This window comes from Siphateles boraxobius, unplaced genomic scaffold, assembly GCF_051911475.1.
Source record: "Siphateles boraxobius isolate OS27281-9 unplaced genomic scaffold, OSU_SipBor_1 6, whole genome shotgun sequence".
Lineage (NCBI taxonomy): Eukaryota > Metazoa > Chordata > Actinopteri > Cypriniformes > Leuciscidae > Siphateles > Siphateles boraxobius.
This window is the reverse complement of record NW_027509186.1, coordinates 36,702,811-36,723,628: the sequence shown is the minus strand read 5'-3', so window position 1 is coordinate 36,723,628 and position 20,818 is coordinate 36,702,811. Positions and strand designations below refer to the sequence as shown.

At 40.2% G+C, this 20,818-nt stretch overlaps 1 protein-coding gene across 1 annotated transcript; it reads right to left on the bottom strand.

The window, feature by feature from the left end:
* Positions 1–947: 947 nt before the first annotated feature.
* Positions 948–3,909, bottom strand: LOC143715406 (uncharacterized). Its single transcript, XM_077207167.1, has 3 exons — positions 3,629–3,909; positions 2,617–2,865; positions 948–2,359 (listed from the first exon to the last, which is right to left on the bottom strand). Exons 2-3 carry the CDS (start codon positions 2,699–2,701, stop codon positions 1,230–1,232), a joined length of 1,215 nt encoding a protein of 404 aa, XP_077063282.1. The 5' UTR covers positions 2,702–2,865; positions 3,629–3,909; the 3' UTR covers positions 948–1,229.
* Between the last annotated feature and the right edge of the window lie 16,909 nt (positions 3,910–20,818).

The following is a 20,818-nucleotide window of genomic DNA, read 5'->3' as shown; positions in this document are numbered from 1 at the left end:
GGATCTGATACCTCTACCGAACTGTGATGGGCATCATCGCAACTATGATGAGAAAAAACAGGTCTGCGTTAGCATTGTGTCTTTTTTAGGATCTCATCTTCCTGTTTTTGGTTCGTTTACATGTCTTTGGTCCGTGTTGCATTCATATTTAATTCGAACCGCACTAGTTTTAAAACAGACCGAGACTCATCTTTTCAGCGTCTCGGTCCGCTTGTTTGGTGGCACCAGGGTTCAGACGGCAGCGTTCACATTTGTTCAAATGAAACGCACTAACTGAACAATCCCATCAGGGTTTGTTTTAATCGAACCAAACATAACCACCAAGTGTGAACACACCCATAGTAAACAATAGGATAAAAACGAAAAATTATTTCTGTTTTTTGCCACAAAATAAATTACGTTTTGTTATGTACGGAAGGCGAATGCTCTTTATCCCGCTGTCTCTCCCATTGATGACAACATTCATCAATATAAAGCTTGGAAGTGCCAGGACATTTTTTAATATAACTTAGATTGTATTTGTCTGAAAGAAGATAAACCTAGGATGACTTGAGGGTGTGTAAATCATGGGCTGATTTTAGTTTTTGGGTGAACTATCCCTTTAACTGAAACCAACCTGACAAAATGTCTTGAGGTGAGGTAACCGTAGTGTAAGCAGAATATTTGACTCCAGTCTATTGAATTATTAGAAAATAATGCACATCCAAGGTGTAACATTAACAACTCAGGTGTGCATTATTTTCTAATAATTCAAAGGCCTGTCGTCAATTATTCCTTACTTATACAGATACTTATCATCACTGACCCACATTTTTTATTATCCCTCTTGAATGAAATCTGAGAGCTTTCTGGCCCTCCATTAATACTGTAGCTATGCAATAACCATTTTTGCTACTTAAAAAAAGTTCATAAAGAGATCGTTAAAATAATCCATATGAATCCAGCTGTTTAGTCAAACATTTTCTGAAGAGACAAGGTCACTTTATTTGATGAACAGATTGAAATTAGGCACTCAGATTTTATCAAATTATCTTCATTTGTGTTTTGAAGATGAACAAAAGTCTTACAGGTTTGGAACGTCATGAGTGTGAGTAATTAATGACAGAATTTTCATTTTTGGGTGAACTAACCCTTTATGACTTTCTAGTTAATCGAGCTTTTCACCACATTAACAAAATTAATCTAGATTATATAGTGATTTTATGAAAAACTCCATATTTTATCTCAATTTACTTTAATGTATTTGACATGAAAACTAATGTTGCTGACTTGAAACATTTTTTCATATGCGTGTGAAGGCTTGATAAATGTTTAAAAGTCTTCTCACAACGGGTACAGTAATACGGCTTCTCTCCAGTATGAACTCGCTTATGCACTTTCAGAGATCCAGAATGAGTGAAACTCTTGTCACAATATGAGCACTTGTAAGGTTTTTCTCCAGTATGAATTCTTTGGTGTAGCTTCAGATGGTCAGATCTAGTAAAGCTCTTCCCACAGTCACAACACACATGATCTCTCACTTCATCATGTGTTTTCTGGTGCAGTTTAAAACTGTTCAGTCGTGAAAAACTCTTTCCACAGAGAGAACACACATAAGGCTTCTCATCTAAATGAACAATCAGATGACTTTTCAGATGTTTTGGTGAAATGAACTTTGTTCCACACTGATCACAGTTAAATGGCTTTTCCCCAGAGTGAACGTGCAGATGATCTTTTAAACTTTTTGCATCTTTGAAACTCTTCTCACACTGAGTACAGTGGTACGGCTTTTCTTCAGTATGAACTCGCTCGTGTTCTTTCAGGTGTCCAGACCGAGCAAAACTCTTGTCACAAACTGAGCACTTGTAAGGTTTTTCTCCAGTATGAATTCTTTGGTGCAGTTTCAGATGGTCAGATCTAGTAAAGCTCTTCCCACAGTCACAACACACATGATCTTTCACTTCATCATGTGTTTTCTGGTGCTGTTTAAAACTGTACAGTCGTGAAAAATTCTTTCCACAGAGAGAACACACATAAGGCCTCTCATCTGAATGAACTTTCATGTGTCGGTTTAGATTTGATGACGAATTAAAATCTTTACCACACTGATCACAGTTAAATGGTTTTTCTCCAGAGTGACTGTGCAGATGAACACTGAGAATTGATGCTCGAGAAAAACTCTTTCCACACTGTGTGCATGTATACGGTTTCTCTCCAGTGTGTATTCTTGCGTCTTTTTTAAGGTCTCCATTATTTTGGAAACTCTTTCCACACTGTGAGCAGGAGTGCAGCTTTTTGGCTTTTGTTCCTTGAGTTTTGAGGTCACAGTGTTTCTTTACGTCATTTAGTTTCTGTCTTTGCTCCGTCACTTCCATCTGGTCTAAAATAAAAATATTAAGCAGTTAGAATCAGTTCAATGAGGTTAAATGTGAGAATTAAAAACACTTAGAAAGCAGAAAACAAGACACCTGTCTGTATAAAGTATCTTTAATGTGAAAAGGTCGGTTCTGTCATTCACTTGTTAATGCGATTAAAACTGGGTTATGATCATTTAGATGCATTTCTCTATCATTTGTCATCCATATTTTCAGTGCTACCAAAGCAGTCAACAATGAAGAATCAAGAATGGACACCAACCTATTTGTTCCTCAGTATCTTCATGTTTTATTCTGGTTGATTCTGGATCACTCATGTCTTCAATCTCCTCTTTAATAAACTCCATCTTTAACAGTCACACAGATTTCAGCTGCTACTCCTGGAGTTTGTCCTTCTCTTGTAGGATGATGGGAATATTCCCAGTATTTATTGGAGAATTGTTGTGTGAGGGGCTTCACTGCAGGTGTGAACTGTGATCACTGTGTGATACTGACGCCCACAGGACCAGATCTGGAAAAATCGAACAGGCCTAATTTACTGAATTTATACTGGATTACTTAAACAGTAAACACATGGTGCCTTTAATGTAGCTCAAATACATTTTGATGGTTACATATTAGTAGCATATAAAACAACAGTATAGGTTTATAGTTTGTATGTAACCCAGTTTATAATAAGAATGAAACAGGACACAGGTTCTATCATTCAATTAATATCTAAACTAATCAGAAATCTAACGTAAGACGACAGAAATCAACCCTCGATTAAGGGGCTGAGAATGATGGCACAAAAGGAAATAATCTAACACTTGACCATCAAAATGTGGATAACAAGTAGGCTACTATACAAGATTATGATCATTTAAATGTATTCCAAAATAATTTATCATAACTTGCTCATAATTTTATTTAATTTATCATATATTGCCATTAACAGTTGATCTAAATCCAAATTCGAGGTTACTGAGTTTAAACTGAAATACTGTACAGTTCTTAAATGAAATGACCATATTGATTTAAGAAATATAGATAATTTTGATATGGTTATATATTAGTAGCATTTAAAACGGCTCTACTTGAAGGTTATTCGTTTTTATGTAATTCCAGAAACAGGTTAAATTATTCAATTCATATATGAATTAAACAGGAATCTAACAACGATTACAGAAATCATATCCAATAGACTGAATAGAGGCTGTACGTTACACTACGAACAATGTACATTTAGGCAACACAAATATTAATTCTAACATGATAAATATAACATCTCTGACCTGCAGACTGGAAATATAAGACATTCAGAGAAAATATTCCACATGTGCTTGATTCACGATCGTTAACAGCGTCACTTTCAGCTTCAACTGGTTAAAGGTTCAGCGTCTCTCGCGCTTCCCTCTTTTCACGTGTTCGACTGTTACATTCATTTTGGCGTCAAAAACACAACAAAAAGAAAAAGAGGGAAGAAAGAAAGAAAGAAATCAAAACTATAGAGAGGCTCTCACACTTCTCTCTTTAGCGCATGCTCATTGCGCTTGGTGTCATATTTCTTAAAGGGGCCGCATTCAGTAAATCAAATCTCCCCTCTGTTATCGGACCAAATCCACAATTGTAATAATAATAATAATTTGTTACATTTATATAGCGCTTTTTATGGGTAATCAAAGCGCTTTACATGGAAGGGGGAATCTCCTCAACCACCACCAATGTGCAGCATCACCTGGATTATGCGGCGACAGCCATATTCCGCCAGAACGCCCACTACACACCAGCTTACTGGTGGAGAGGATACAGTGATGAAGCCAATCAGTATATATATGGGGATGATGATTAGGAGGCCATGATGGACAAAGGCCAAGGGGCAAATTTGTCCAGGATGCCGGTGTTACACCCTCTTTTTCGAAGGACATCCTGGGATTTTTAATGACCACAGAGAGTCAGGACCTCGGTTTAACGTCTCATCCGAAGGACGGTGCTCTTTGACAGTATAGTGTCCCCATCACTAATGTGGCCTGGCCCAATTGTAATAATTAATAATGCACAATAATAATATATATAATATATGGATTCAACAATATATTCACCTTCACTCAATTACAGTTACAATATTGTTTTTCTACATGTCTCCCTTATTATGTAATTGCAGCCTAGGGTCTTCTTTTGAATACATGCAGATATACAGCAGTGGCGAGGCCAGAAACTTTAAAGTGAGCGGATCTTGGTGAATTAGGCTGGACCTCGATGTTAAACGTGATTTATTGTCAGCCAACAGTTTCATGAAAACAACAAAATCCATTTAAACCTTTATTTAACCAGGAAAGAAAACTCTCTGAGATTAAAATCTCTTTTACAGGAGTGTCCTGGGCTGAACAAGATGGGCAGCTGAGTTTACATAAACAGTTATACATCAAAGTTACGACATACAACAAAAAAAAAACATCATTACATATAAACATAAAACATGCAACTGGTTAAAACATTTACACACCATTAATTTTCTCTGAGTAATTTGATTCAGAGTTATTGAGTAATTGCCAGGCAGTTTCTGTTTAACAGCAAAGATAAGAGGGCAGATAACCCGATATAGCTTTATAAATAAACAAATACCAGTGCATTTTTCTTCTGATATTCAACGAAGGCCAACCAACCATTATGTATAGATCACAATGGTGTGTTGAAAATCTTTTTTAAAAAGTTGCAGACACTATAGTTTCTTCCTCGCTTCTGTTCAGCTTCACCAGTGCGAGGACGCTCTTAATCGTTCTTTGTTTAAATAGTTCAAAGTTACTATTAATGTTATTACCTTGGCAAACTATACATCATTAAAAAGATATAAGACTCAAGTTTCAGTATTTGACAACTATTTTATTCTCAGAAACTTATAGTGACAGTAATGTCTTAATTTGTGTCAGGAGTTATGTAATTAAAAAAATGAGTCGATACCTTTAATATGAATTATAAGAGTCAGCCGCTCCCATTCAGAAAAAGAACTCCTGTGCGGTCGTCATGAAAGCTTTTAACCAAACAACGTCCCTCAGGGCTTTTAGCTCAAAAATGTGCAGATTTTGAGAAATATTGATAGATTTCATAGGTTTACGTCAGATTTCTATAGAGATGAATAATATTTATTGAATTTATACCCAAATGTGCCGATGTAATCATTATGAGCGCTGGATACTCAGATGTACTGTGTTTTCAATTCATACTGGCAGCCTAAGGGCGCCCTGTGCACATTTAGTCCATATATGGAACACATGAAGAAGAGCCATATCATGTGACATTCAGTAAGTTCCTGACATAAACAAAGCTTCCAGAGGTTTTGGAGACAATAAACATAATTGCAACAATATATGATTTATCTGTGTTCTTCGAGCCATGTCAGGTATTTTCATAATAATAAATTATATACATAATGTAATGCTAATCGATGTAGACTTTATCATTGTGCAGAATACTATAAAATAATATATTTCTGTCTGATTTTATTCGAAGCCAAATCAGATCACAGAAGGTTATTTAAAACACTCGACTTGCGTTATAAAGTTAGTTTGGAGCAAAAACATGGTTTTAATTTCACAAATTCTCTTGTATTGATGGTGTGCTAAGCTAACATGCTACATAGCCCTCAGATGCACCTGCCACCTAGCTGTTATTTGTATGAAAAATTTTAAATAGAAATGCTTGATGAAATGTTTCTTTTTTCAAGAAGGGCATTTGACACAGTTTCAAATGTGAAGTGAGAACTTTGAAAAAAGAAATTAGGGATTGAAACAGCACGAATAGCCAGTCGTTAATATTGATTTCCATTACACGAGAGTAGATGTTAAAACTTCATGCTGATTTGTACTCGGCTTTCGCCAAGATAAGCACCAACTAAGATGTAGCTTTACAGTAACCTATGCTTCTCCATCCATTTACGCTTCTTTCCATCTGGTGACGTGAATCTCCTTCTGTCTGGTGTTAATAGCTGCAGTGTATTTGCGTGTCAGCACACACAATGGCTGCAACCACAGTGCGGTCCCCCCATAACAACCCTCTGGATTGAGCGGAGTAGGGAACATCTCTAGGGTCTTGGTAGAGCACAGCTGTTTATACTCTTCAACCCTTCCACTGCTTGTCGTCTAACTTCTCCCACTCGAACTGTGTCCTTTAGATCCCCATCGTACCATCTCCCTAGACTCTTCACTGGCTTCTGAGAAACTGTTGGTATTGCCTCACCATTAATGAAGAATATTCTATCTACTACCTTGCCTTTAACTATTGAGCTGCTCCTTGATTTAGAGGGCTTAAATTGCATTCGTGCCCATTCAATATTATCTGTTAACTTCCTCAATAACCGATTAGTGCAGGCTACCGTTGTTGTCATGGTTGTCATGTCATCCATGTATGCTCTGATTGGTGGTAGTCGCATCCCAGAAGCCAAGCGCTCTCCTCCTACTACCCATTTTGATGCTGTTGTGGCAAAAATTCATCTTAAACAAACATCACTGCGTAAGAGACACTCAGAGTCAAATTATATAAAATAGAAGTATTTATTCTTGCAAGAATAGGAGCAGTCTAATACACAGTTGTTACCCTGTGCAGAAGAGTGACACACCCCCAGACAGACTGAACTAGCTTTTATCTTAGTTTCAAGGCCTTCTTCCCCCCAGAGCCTTCCTCCCAGTAGTTTTCCATAGACGTCACTAGTTGGCCCACTAAGCTCCCCTGCACCAAATGGCCTTCTGACATCTAGGTCAGAGGTCCTTGTTCGTCTGTTCTCTGGAGTGTCTCCCCCTTCTGCCTCCCCAGGTACATAAACAGAATCTTCTCTCACTACAAGTGAGAGACACACATGTGACATTATTTGAATCATCTATATTTTACTAAAGATCAATGAATATCATTAAAATTGCCACCACAACTCCTCACTTTTTATCATTATGATTACCCATAATCACAATAATAAACAATAAGACAAATTTTAAGTCATATCATCACACTTATACTCTTCATCTCTGGTTTTCACTGACCACTTTCTTAAACATTTGTGAAATAACATTTGGAAAAGTAAAAAGCTTAGGCTGTTTTTGTGGGGATAGTCCCTTAAGTATTAGCAAGCAAGTAAAGACTTTATCTGCGGCCGGGCTGAATGAATAAGCACTGTTATTGCACTCCCGACCTAGGTCGGACCCTCAGTCACCTCAGTATAAACAAGAAATAGTGTATAGTTTAAGTAGGAAACACATCAATCTAACACCCTGGTTATCATTACACATCTTGAAACCCACATGGCATTTCAACAGGCTAAGAAATACGAAGAAATAAAAGTAGAATAAAATCCCTCATTTCGACCCCTCTCCTTGTACGTCAACACATAGCGGATAACCACAGCTTTTAACCTTCTGTTCATATCAAAAACATTCATAGAAATAAAGAAAAAGAAAAGGAAACATACACTTTAACACATGTCACAGTAGCTCCCACTACTTGTATCATCATATTTTGTTCATCCAATTGAACAGACTCCCAGCTTTAACCAGTCTCTGTACTGAGCTGGAAACACACTATAATGCATGGTAAACATGACAATATTGATAATCCTATCGCTGAAATTGGTAGTACAGTACCCCCAACCCCCCAAAGATTAACCAATCTTATCCATTTACCATCAGTCCACGCCCATTTCCATACATCGCCTCCATTTTCCTAACCATATTTTCTTAACTTTTAACTCGATTCAGCCAATGGTTTTACTTAGTAAGCTCTATTTAACACCATATTTAATAAAATCTATCCAGAAAAGGTTTTATATATTTTTTTATCCATTCTTTTAACCAATGTAGTTGTTCAAAATTAACTCTAATATTTCCATTACGGACACAATCAATATATTTTCTACATTTACAATCAAATCAATACCTAGTTTGATTCAATCAAACAAAATCATCACAAAAACAGATTCTTCCTTTAAACTTAAACCATCAGTTGTGTTGATCATCTCGTTCGCCCCACGGACGTTCCGTGTTCTTTTACCTTTAACTTTTAATTCAAACATGCTGTGGTTCTACTTAATAAGCTTCAACAATTATCCCTATAATTTACATTAATTAATAGATCTTCTCTTCCCAAAAACATTTTCCTTAAATATTTCCTAATGAATAAGTAACCAATCAAATCTTTTGATCTAGTGTATATCAATACTAAGCCCTATTTTGATTTAATCGAATCAAATCCTCAAAATAATCACAAAACCACATTCTTAAACCATTAGTTGGTTCACATCCTCCTCCAGGCGTGTTGATCATCTCGTTCGCCCCATGGACTATGGGATGGTTGTGGCCTGTTGGTGTAGGTGAGAGGCTTGGACCCAGGTGTCACACTCTCCAACCATTTTCTGATCCTTATAAGGTTTTCCCTTAAATCACGACCGCACCCCCACTGGAGTGAACTGTCACCTGTGAATGGAGACCTTAAGTATTTTGTTAGTGACCGCTTGACCGCTCCCCTTTGGTGTGACCTGTGGAATCAACAACCTGAAACATTATCTCCGGATAATTTCTTGCTCACTTAATAGCACTCGGGGTCCTTTTACCCTGAAAAACACTCAACCCCTGTCCTCATGTCCACACAATATTTATACATTTGGAACAGAATTAGTTCTGTTTGATCCAATCCTTCCTGACATTCTGTAAAAGGAAAATTTTAAGTTATGCGCTGCGCAGGTGTAGCACCTTTCTGCCACTCTAATAACCCAGGCCAGGACAGTTAGCCAAATTCATCCATAACCATTATTTTAGTGGGCACATTTTGCCCTGTCTCCCAATCCTGCATGCTCTCTGTAAAGAGAAACAGATTTCGAGGTTATTGTCAGATAGTAAAGTACGTAGTTTCTTTTGTCTACTGTTCTCCCGTGGCCTTCGATGCCCTGGCGTTTCCTGTTGAAACAATCTTTGTTATTGGTGTGTGCGGCACACTCACAGACATCCATTTTGTTAGGCAGAAAAAATGGCTTCTTTCAGGGCTTTTATCAAATTACCCTTAGTGTTCTCCCAACATTTATTCAGCAAATGTGAACCCCTTAATAAACCATATTTGGCAATTGTTATACCATCTCCCTCTTGATGCACAACACAACTCGAGCATCAATTTAACATAACATTTAACATAGTGTTTTTTATAAAGTTTGCCATCAACACTAACCCAAACGTTGTCCTTCAGACAAATTTCCTCCAGACATCTTTCTCTGCCTCTGAAACAAAAATATTACATTCTTCACTTAAAGCCACAATCTCATCTTCTTATCGAAGTATTTGAAAGGCAACGGCCCTCAGTCTCACAGCGTATTCTGCTTTTCAGGCCTGTTGTTTGGTCTCTCAAGTCAGTCATCTACAAACATTTCCAAAGTCATCAATTTTCCCTATCAGGTCAGGTCGTGCTGTGCAGACTTGGTCAATGTCAGTCAATCATTTCTCCCCCTTTGTTCACAATAATCATAAATGTGAGGGGCTCTCTTGATAATTTCATGTTGACTTAGCCAATATGTCACTTTGTTGTTTCCCTCAAATCTACAACATTTTCATTTATCTCAGCCCATGCCAGATGGTGATCTACAACTACACAATTCCAATTTACTGATCTTCAAATCTACATTATGTATGACAAAAGTATTACTACCAGACAGAGCTTGATGGCCAATCAACTTAAAGCTTGTCCCATGTTCTGTATTGTCTCTTCATCAGAATTATCAGCTTCTTTAAAATTTGTCATTTGCCTTAACCCATCTGTAATGATAAACTCATTCCAGAGGTTAATGACGCAATATACACACCATTCAGGCGGAATATTAGTGCCCCAAACTAATACATACAAGACATAAAGTGCTGTCACCATCACACACACACACTCATACTAGACACACATATGTTAACTGCTCATTCTCAATGTTCACTTTTCTTTATATTATTGCTAAAAGATTTAAATTTTAAATAAGATTTTAAACTTCCCATTTTCCTGTAGCTTCTACCTAATTTTACATGGTATCTTAACCACTTTCAAAGCACGTCTGTTCATTATTCATTTGATTTTTAGACAAGTCAGCTGGGTTGTTTTGTTTCATTATCATTATTTTGCTTCAGCTTGCTCTAGCAGGCAGATAACAGAAAGACAGACACAGTTACCATCCCTTCCTCCAACTCAGGCAGTCTCTCTCACTATAACAAATAATTTTTCCACCAGCCTCCTAAGGCTGTAACTTAGACAAAATTTGTATTCATTACAATAACCTTTGACCATTCACCTTTGTCATCCAGACTTTCCTTAAATCAAAAGCTGTCTTCATCTTTAGCCACCACCATGTCTAACGACCTTCAAGAGTTAAAACTATGTCATAGACCTGTTAGTTCAAAATCAACACTATGATTTTTCCTTGCCCATAAGGCAAACCAGTACATAAAAAGTTTTGCTACTGTCTCCACAACAACTAATGGGAATCACTTCATGGCCTCAGCTGGCTCTTGAAAGCCCACTCCTGTTAGTCCTTTATCTATAATCTCCATCAGGGTGTTTTCCCCTGGCATATTTGCAGACGCTTGTCACAATAAAAAAAACAAGCCATACAACTAATGCGGTTTCTTCTGGCGAGTGGTATATATAGAGGAGCTTTGCTTTATTGGGGAGACATGCCGTGACTCGTCACCGCGTCATCTCCCCTTAACGGCATAAGTACGCTGCTGGCCTCACAGCTCCTGCTCAACCCTCATACCTGTCTCACATAACACACCTCCATTCAGGAGATGCCCAATGACTTTACGTGATCCACTCTGGCTTAGGTTGCCCCCTGTCTGGCCAAAGAAGGTCTTACCCGTCATCGAGATGGTCACTCGTGCCCACTGGTGACCGCTCTTTCCAATCACACAATCAGTTCTCTTCAACAGACCTCAGCTGTTTTCTGGAGCTTAGGAAAGGCACGTTCAAGAGTCACCAGGGCCATTCGGATTGCCTAATAGTGTTCACACAGGGAGACAGGTCAATAACAACAGTATTTAATCACTTAAATCCATTAACTATCTTAAAAGCAGAAACCTAGCTGCTTAGATTATACTCAGTGAATTTAGATCACAACCGTACATTCAGTGTACTTCATCTGTAGCCGGAGCCATCGGTCCTGAATGGTGGAGACTAAATGAGACAAAGTTGTTACTGGTCCTAAAATACGCTAATCAAAATGTCACCTCTATCGTTTAGGGTCTGTATTATTATTTTAAAGACTTCTTTAAAGTCATTCAGTTTTACTTAAATCCATTTACAAATACAAATTGCCCTCTGAACGGCAATGATTTCTTTTAACCTCTCCATGTCTATGATTTTCAACTTAAACACTGTGCTTTACTTATGACACAGGCTCAGATAACAGCTTTTAGCTGACATTGAATCAGAGAGAGACTCTGAGGCATTCAGGACTGGTACACTGCATTTTCATAAAACTTTTAACATCAGACTTTATCTACCATATTTTAACTCTAGCCCAGCTTAAGGCATCTTTGCCAGAAATTACATGTGTTTCAAATAAACATATTATTTATATTTGTCTTTTGCCCACCTCAGGGAATTTAGACATTACAAATTTCCACTCAGATTGAGTCTCTGTCGCACTGGCAGTTTCAGCCACAGCACACATCAGATTTAGATAAGCGAACTGTTTCATTACAGCCAATAGCAGACTTATCTTTTGGAAGCAAAACATCAGCTTCTAGTTCTTTCATGGTCAACTTTTCAAGCTGTTTGTTTAATCAGATGCCTTTCAACACATTTTACATTTAGCAACTGTTAATTCAGTAGCCTACTGCTTCTGCTTATTTGTTCTTACATAAAAATAATTATTCTAGTTCTCAATAACGTTTCACATTTCTCAATCTCAATTTTAATTGTCAAGTTCTCAACCATAGTTTAATATTTGACTTAAGTTTTCTCTTGGAGTTTATCAATCTCCAATTAGGATTCATACTAATTTTGACAAGGCTTCTCTGCATCTTTTGCAGTTATTATAAATCATCTTTGAGATCTGTCTCTCTATATTACCTTTACATATTTTGCAACTCACATTTGTTGGAGTCACAAAAGGATTCACTTTAAGACTTCAATCTTTTGACCTTGTTTTTTTATCTCTTATTTCTCAGACCAAAAATTGTCACTGTCGTCATTTAAACACTGATCTATTTTCAACCCCACATTATTATCAGAAATGTGTCACGTGTTAAATGGTCCTGCTGACCACAATCAAGACACTCTCTGTCATCTGGTTGGTTCGTGTGTCAGCCTCAACTACAGCATCAGACACCTTGCAGTTTGATCACTGTGAGTTTCCAAAGGGCATCAACTTAACTGCACACCCTTGAAGCAGTGTGTGTCCCATTCAGGAATGTAAACAGACCCACTGATAAGCAGTTCTCTGTATTCCTTTGACCATCCACCAATGGCGGATTCAATCACAATAGCCAACTCATACTCTTCATCATTATTATTGGCAGAACATAATTTCATGAGCAGCACAGAGAATGCTCAAAATATTCGAATTTGTTTTCTGTCTTTACCTTACTAATTTGGTATTATCATCAACAACACTAATTACAAGTACTGTTGCTGTTATCCCAGCTTATCTTTTACAAAACATCATCTGCAAATCTCTTCAAAATGAGATCTTCAGAGCAGAGCTGTTTACAGCATTTGCTCTCTTCTGTCTCACTATTTATTTATTTATTTATTTATTTTCCCGGACTGTTCAGTTACTCTTCATAAAGTGTAACAATTTGTACATCATTATTTTCATTACAACTGGTTTGAAGCCTTTTCCCTTCCATCACATGCTCAGTCTGCAGATTCAACTTAATATTATCATTATTGTCTCAGTCTTATCTCTACTGTTTCTCCAAAACAGATTATATTACTCAGTCCGTAAATTACACAGACAACCATTATAGCTACTTGCTTCAATACCCTTATTTTCTTAACAATAATAAAACAAAGCAGATATATCATCATTTCCATCATTATTTTATCAAAATCTAGAATTGTTCCCCATTCTGCTTAAAACATTCTTCATATCATGTTAATCCCTGTCAATCATACAATGCCTTATTTTATTCTAAAACTTTTCATATCATTTAAACAGTTAATTTGACTTCCATAAATTCTGTCAGACCATGTCTATTTTCATCACATATAGTTTTCTACTATATTTCTCCTTTCTTTTCCCTACATGCCAGTTCCTTCATTATCCTCTCCTTTCTTTTCTCAAACATGCCAGTTCCTTCATTATCTTCTCCTTTCTTTTCTCAAACATGCCAGTTCCTTCATTATCTAACCAGTACATGATTGTTTGCACAATCCCCACACACACATGTCTCACACACCACCTTTTTGTTTTTTCACTTCCCTCTTCCACCAAGTCTCACTTACAGTTCCCTCTATTTCACACAGACAGCCTTATTGCTTCTTCCTACTTCAATATCTAAAACATACATTTCCCCCCATACTTTCCTAGTTCTACAGAAAACCGGTGTATCAAATTTGGCATGCTTACTCTGAGATTTTCCCATACTGGCTGTTTTCTGTTCCCTGTGGATTTCTCTTCAACGCGCGTTTTCTCTAATCTGTTTAGGCGTCCCCAACAGACCCGATTCTTTCTTTTAACCCAAATCGGTCGGGTTGCACTATTAGTGCCCTCCTAATTAAGGTTTACCAAAAAATGTTCTGGTTCCCCCTAATTAGCCTCAGTACCTAAAAACAATTTGCTCCGTCGTGGAACAACTAATTTTCAGGGTACCTATCTGTTTGAAATCTCTTGATCTGTTACAGTTCTCACTTAATCCCAGATTATTTATCTGCTTGAAATTTCTTGTTCTGTTACAGACCTCAATTAATCTCAGATCATTTTCCCTCGTATCTGTTTGAAATTTCTTGATCTATATAGATCTCAATTAATCTCAGATTACGTACCACAGAAACAGCCTTCAGCCAATATGGTTCAATTTCACTCTTCTCCCCAATTAAACTGAATTTAATTAACTTACCCAAAAGAAAATAAATTGAACTGTCTCTTACCAGAGATGCTTCTGTTGCCACCGGGTTCTTTCAATTGATTCCAGTGGAGTTTCTCCTGGCCCTGATAGCGGTCGGCCCCTCTCTCTGAAATTTACGAGGTAGAGCTGGAACTGCTCAGTCCAGGTGGCCAAACACCGTCCGCTCTCAGGTCCAGAAGGCACTTCCAAGGAATCCCACTCTGACACCAAAATTGTTGTGGCAAAAATTCATCTTAAACAAACATCACTGCGTAAGAGACACTCAGAGTCAAATTATATAAAATAGAAGTATTTATTCTTGCAAGAATAGGAGCAGTCTAATACACAGTTGTTACCCTGTGCAGAAGAGTGACACACCCCCAGACAGACTGAACTAGCTTTTATCTTAGTTTCAAGGCCTTCTTCCCCCCAGAGCCTTCCTCCCAGTAGTTTTCCATAGACGTCACTAGTTGGCCCACTAAGCTCCCCTGCACCAAATGGCCTTCTGACATCTAGGTCAGAGGTCCTTGTTCGTCTGTTCTCTGGAGTGTCTCCCCTTCTGCCTCCCCAGGTACATAAACAGAATCTTCTCTCACTACAAGTGAGAGACACACATGTGACATTATTTGAATCATCTATATTTTACTAAAGATCAATGAATATCATTAAAATTGCCACCACAATGCCCTAATGATTACTTCCATTGCCATGGTAAAAGCCAGTGGAGAAATGGTGCATCCTGACATTATTCCAACCTCTAAGCATTGCCATGTATTGCTGAATTCTGGAGTTGAGAAACTAAATTGCAAATCTCCAAAATAGGCTTTCACTAAATTTGTTTTCGACATCGGTACCCTGAAAAAATCAAATGATACCCAAAGAAGCTCATATGGCACTGAACCATATGCATTAGCCAAATCCAGGAATGTCACGTGGAGCTCCTTCCTCTCCTTTTTAGCTGATTGAATTCGTTGCCAGATAACACTGATATGTTGTAAGCATCCTGAGAATCCTGGAATGCCCGCTTTTTGAACTGAAGTGTCAATGAAGCCATTCTTTAACAGGTAGGTTGACAGTCTCTGAGCAATAATGCTGAAGAAAATTTTGCCTTCGACGTTTAATAGTGAAATAGGGCGAAACTGACTGATGCTTGTAGCATCTTTTTCTTTGGGTATAAAGACTCCCCCTGCTCGGCGCCATGCTCTAGGTACAACCTGCTTTTCCCAAGCCACTTTTATCAATTTCCACAGAATTCTTAGAACTCCTGAAGCACTCTTGTACACTTTGTACGGAAGTCCATTTGGCCCTGGAGATGATGAAGCCCTTGCCTTTCTCACAACCTGCTCTATCTCTTTCCACTTAGGTGCACAGACCTCCATTTGGTATTCTGTGGATTGACAGGTGGGATGTCTGACGGAATTGACATAGGCTCATGCCTTTTTGCATCTGTATGCGTTTCCTCCAAATATCTCTCTAGCTCAACCCTAGATGCTTTTAAAGTGCCATTCTTCTCACTGGTGAATAACTTCTTTACGAATTTGAATGGATCTTTATAGAAATTAGCCCTCGCACGCTCCTTCTTTTTGTAGCGTTTCTGTAGTCACTCAGCTCTGCGTAATGTTGCAAGCTTGTCTTTTATGGCCCTTTGTAAGAGATTGAGTCCCTCCTTCTGACTTTGTTCCGCTCTTTTCCATTGCTTCCTCAGCTGTCTCCTTTCTCTAACTAACCCTTCAATTTTCTGCTGCCGTCTAGACAACCCAGGAGTAGTTTGTACTTTTTCATTCCTTTTTTCCACACCAAACCTCTCACTTCCATATGCGTAAATGATGTCCCCAAATTTATCCAGCTTCTTTTCAACTGTACCAGTTAATCTTTCCAATGCAAAGCATAGATCTGTGTTTACCGTGTCCCATGCAGTTTTCTCACAAGCTCTTGGCCATCTAACTCCAGGCCTATGCCCGTTGAGGTTCTTTTCTCTCTTATGCTGGTTAGTCTGACCGGGTTCACAAGAATCAATGTGTTCATCACTAACTGTGCAAACCCTCCTCTCCTCCATGACAGGGGTGCTGATATCCTGCGAACTGTGGTTTGCTTCCTGTCGCTGGATTTCATTCGACTGACTTGATTGACTTCATAAGAAGTACTGATCAATGCGAGGCCCTTGTCCCTTCTCCCTCAAGCATTTCATTTTCCCTTGATGAATCTACAAACCCCTGACCGTTGTCGCCTTGCTCCAGCCACAGACACAAGCTTGGAGTTCAATGGCTTTGCTAACTGCAGAACCTGAACTAGTCTTTTGTGAAGTACTCTTCATACTCATATCCATTTCCATTACAAAGTCGTTAACCATGTTGTCCACCTTTGAGTCATCTGCCGCCCCTGCTCTCGCAGACTCTAGGGGTATTTTCCTCTTTAATTTTTCAAAAGCCTTGGGCGGGTGTCTCCAACATCCTGTAAACACAGAGCTGGATACTGCCGAGAAGGGTAACTAACCCTTACCAGCCCCATTGGGGTCACTTTCCTCCTGTCAGCTGTCTCTCCAGGCTGTCACAAGCTATTTCCCTTGTTGCCAGCAGCACTATTCACCGCAGTCACTGGACGTATCCAGATCTTCATGATTTCCATTACACGAGAGTAGATGTTAAAACTTCATGCTGATTTGTACTCCGCTTTCGCCAAGATAAGCACCAACTAAGACGTAGCTTTACAGTAACCTGTGCTTCTCCATCCATTTACGCTTCTTTCCATCTGGTGACGTGAATCTCCTTCTGTCTGGTGTTAATAGCTCACAATCTCTCCGCAACCCAACCTTACGCGCCAACCCGTTTGACTAAGGCTGTCGAATTTATCTTTGCCTCCATCTGAGCCATTTCTGCCCCACACTGGTGAACCTGTTGTGTCGTGGGAGCGCTGGTATGTGTCATTTCGGACGTACCTTGTTGCCGCAGGCTTGGATGATGTCCCGAATGAGAGAAAACGCGCGCTTCTCCTCCATTGTCTCGGAGCAGAGGGATTACGGATCTTCCGGACAATCGGCACCGCACATACATATTCTGATGCTGTTGAGTGATTAAAGGGACATTTTCAAAAGACTCATAGCGTGCTGTTAAAATGCTTAAACTTCAGACAAAGATGCCAATGATAGGGTGAGTCAGCCAGCCAGTTTGTCGTTGATTTAAGAAGCCTCGCTGAGCCATAGAAAGTCGGTGGCCTCCGTGATGAATTAATTAGAGACCAACTTATTGAAAAAACAAGCAGTGCACGAGTCAGAGACTGTTAATGGAGGATGATAAACTTCCACTGGATAAGGCTCTCACTCTGGCACTCCAAACTGAAGAAGCTACTCAGTGTGCAGCTAAAATAGCGGAGAATAATGCAGCTAAAACTGATGTCACCACTGAACCCGCAAATGCAGTCACTGATGAGAGGCTCCAGCCTGCAGGTGCAACCATCTAGCAGCTGCTGGTACAATATGGGAAGAAACGTCTGGTAGAGTTCCAGTTCTACATCACACAGCACGGTGCTAATATTCTGGGTTTGGACCTGTTCATTAGTCTTGGTTTTTCTCTGCATGACAACAGTGGAGTGAGGGTTAGGGTTAGAAGACTATCCTTCAGGTGGACTCTCCATGGCACACACAGTTTCGCAATGTATTCATTGGTTTAGGCTGCCTTTCTGCTTTCACCCACAAACCCTTGCTTAACCCGGATGTACTGCCTGTCATCCAGCCACTACGAAGAATGCCTCTTGCTATGCGTGACCAGGTCATCACTAAACTGCAGGGCATGCTATCAGCAGACCTCATTGAGCCCATTGATGCCTCTCCTTGGGTCTCAAATCTTGTGATTCTGAAAAAACGGTCAGGACATACGTCTCTGTGGGGCCCTAATAAGGCAGTGGTGCCAGACAAATACCCGCTGCCGACAATTGGGCAACTCACAACCCTTTTCCATGGCTCCTCAGTGTTCACGAAGCTGGATAGCACCTAGCTGCTTTCAGAAAATCATGGCCACCGACCTAGCAGGGCTTCCGGGTACGGCTGTGCACTTGGATGATATTGTTGTACATGGAAAGGATGTAGGCGCTCACAATGAATGCCTGAGACAGGTGTTCACAGCTCTGTCTAGACACAATCTGACGTTGAACGCAGAAAAATTTGTGTTTGCAGCCCCAGCAATAGACTTTGTTGGCCTTCAGGTGTCCAGCTAGGGTGTCACACTTCTGCAGTCCAATGTAGAGGCCATCCTGAACCTCCCTGTGCCAGCCTCGGCTGGAAAGCTTGCATCCTTCCTTGGCATGACTGATTCTTGTCATCTCAGACTCTTACCTCAGTATTTGTCAATCATGGCCCCCCTGCGACAGCTGCTCAAACATGACACCCCCTGGGCATGGACAGCAGAGTGTGAAACCTCCTCACATCACCAACAAAACTAGCTCATTTTGATCTCTCCAGTCCTACCCTGGGGATATGTGACGCATCAGTGGTGGCAGCCGGAGCAGTCCTGTCACAGATGCATGGCGGAATTGAAAGGCCTATTGCTTTTGCTTCGTGGGCTCTGAGTATTGAAGAGAAGAAGTACACAGTGGGAGAGAGAGAGGCACTGGCGTGTATTTAGGCATGTGAGCGCTGGCACATGCACTTATATGGACAATCCTTTACTCTCAGAACAGACCACCAGGCGCTTTCTGCCCAAATGTCCTCTGCTGGAACTGGCCACAAGCCACTCAGACTCCACCAATGGGCTGACAGGTTGAATCAGTACAATTACCAGCTGCAGTTCACCCCTGGAAAAGACAACATGGTTGCAGATTTATGGCGCTTTTCCACTGGATGGTACGGCTCGGTAAGGCTCAGTATGGTTCGGCTCGCCGCGGCACGTTTCGGCTCGCTTCGCTTTTCCACTGCGTGGTACGACTCGGCGCGGCACGGCTCGGTTCGCTTTAGCTCGGTTGCTTTTCCACTGCAGTTAGTACCGCTTCAAAGTGGGTGGGATTATGACTGATCGTTATAGTTTATTCGCTCCTCGGCAACTAACAAGAAGAACGTCTGCCCTTCTCGTCCACTGACCACGATTCAGCCATTTCTTTTTTGGAAGTTTTTTTTTCTTCAAGCAAGTCAAGCAAGTAGTTTTAAAACATTGGAGGCTGTTACTGGCTATTTAAATCTAGCGGGTTTGATGTCTCGCAAATACAATGACGCTGGTAGTGACGATTCTGTCTGTCTGACCAATCAGTGATCTACAGTGCTTCCACGTCACATTTTAGTATCGGTACGGTACGCTTGGAACCTCAACAGAGGTGGTACCATTTAAAGCGAGCCGTACCGTACCATGCAGTGGAAAAGCGCCACAAGTGAGCCGTGCCGAGCCGAGCCGTACCGTACCATGCAGTGGAAAAGCGCCAAAGCGTGCCGTACCGAACCGGACCGTACCGTACCATGCAGTGGAAAAGCGCCATTACTGTCACGTTCAGCTGTGGAGTCAACCACCACAGCCAGGCAGCCGGAGTCAGACATAGAGAGTGACCTTGTGCAGTTAGTGTATGAGTCCTAACAGACCTCAATGTCTCTTGAGGAACTTCAGAACGTGTCTGCAGCAGACCCACTCTTCATTACCCTCAGCACCTACATTCGGTCAGGATGGCCAGCTCAGGTGAGCTCTGACCTGATACTCTACTCACGAGATAAGACAGAACTGACATGTTGGGGTGAGTTATGAATTGCAAGAGGGCACCGAGCAGTCATTCCTCCCCCCCTTAGGGAGCGGGTTCTGTCAATGGCACACAAGGGTCATGTGGAGATATTTAAACTGAAACAGAGATATAGAGACCTAGTTTGGTGGCCAGGGACTGATAGAGAGCTAGAAGCTCTTGTACGTGACTGCACACCTTGTCTGCTTAGTGGCAAAACAGGAACTCCAGCCCCGCCACCCTTGCAGCCTGTCGACTGGCCCGCGAAGCCATGGGAGCATCTATAGATTGACATCTGTGGGGAGCTTGTCTCTGTTCCCCACCCACAGCGGTTCCTAGTCGTGTTGTATGACCTCCACTCAAAGTGGCCTGAGGTTGTTCCTATGGGCTCAGTTACAGCTTCCGCAATGATCTTCCGCAATAATCAATGACGTAAAGTCAAGCTTGTGTGCATGCCCTTGAGGGGTGCCGGATTCTGTGGCTGTTGAAGTTAAAACAGTAAACAAATAGCGTTCTACCAAAGCACTGCTTGTGTGTCTTTTCCTGAACATAACACTGTCGTCAATTATTCCTTACTTATACACATACTTATCACCACTGACCCACATATTTTATTATCCAGCTTGAATAAAATCTGAGAGCTTTCTGGCCCTCCATTAACAGCTATGCAATAACCACTTTCAAAACTTTCAACAATTGCTTCAAAAAAAAAAGTTAATAAAGAGATTGTAAAAATAATCC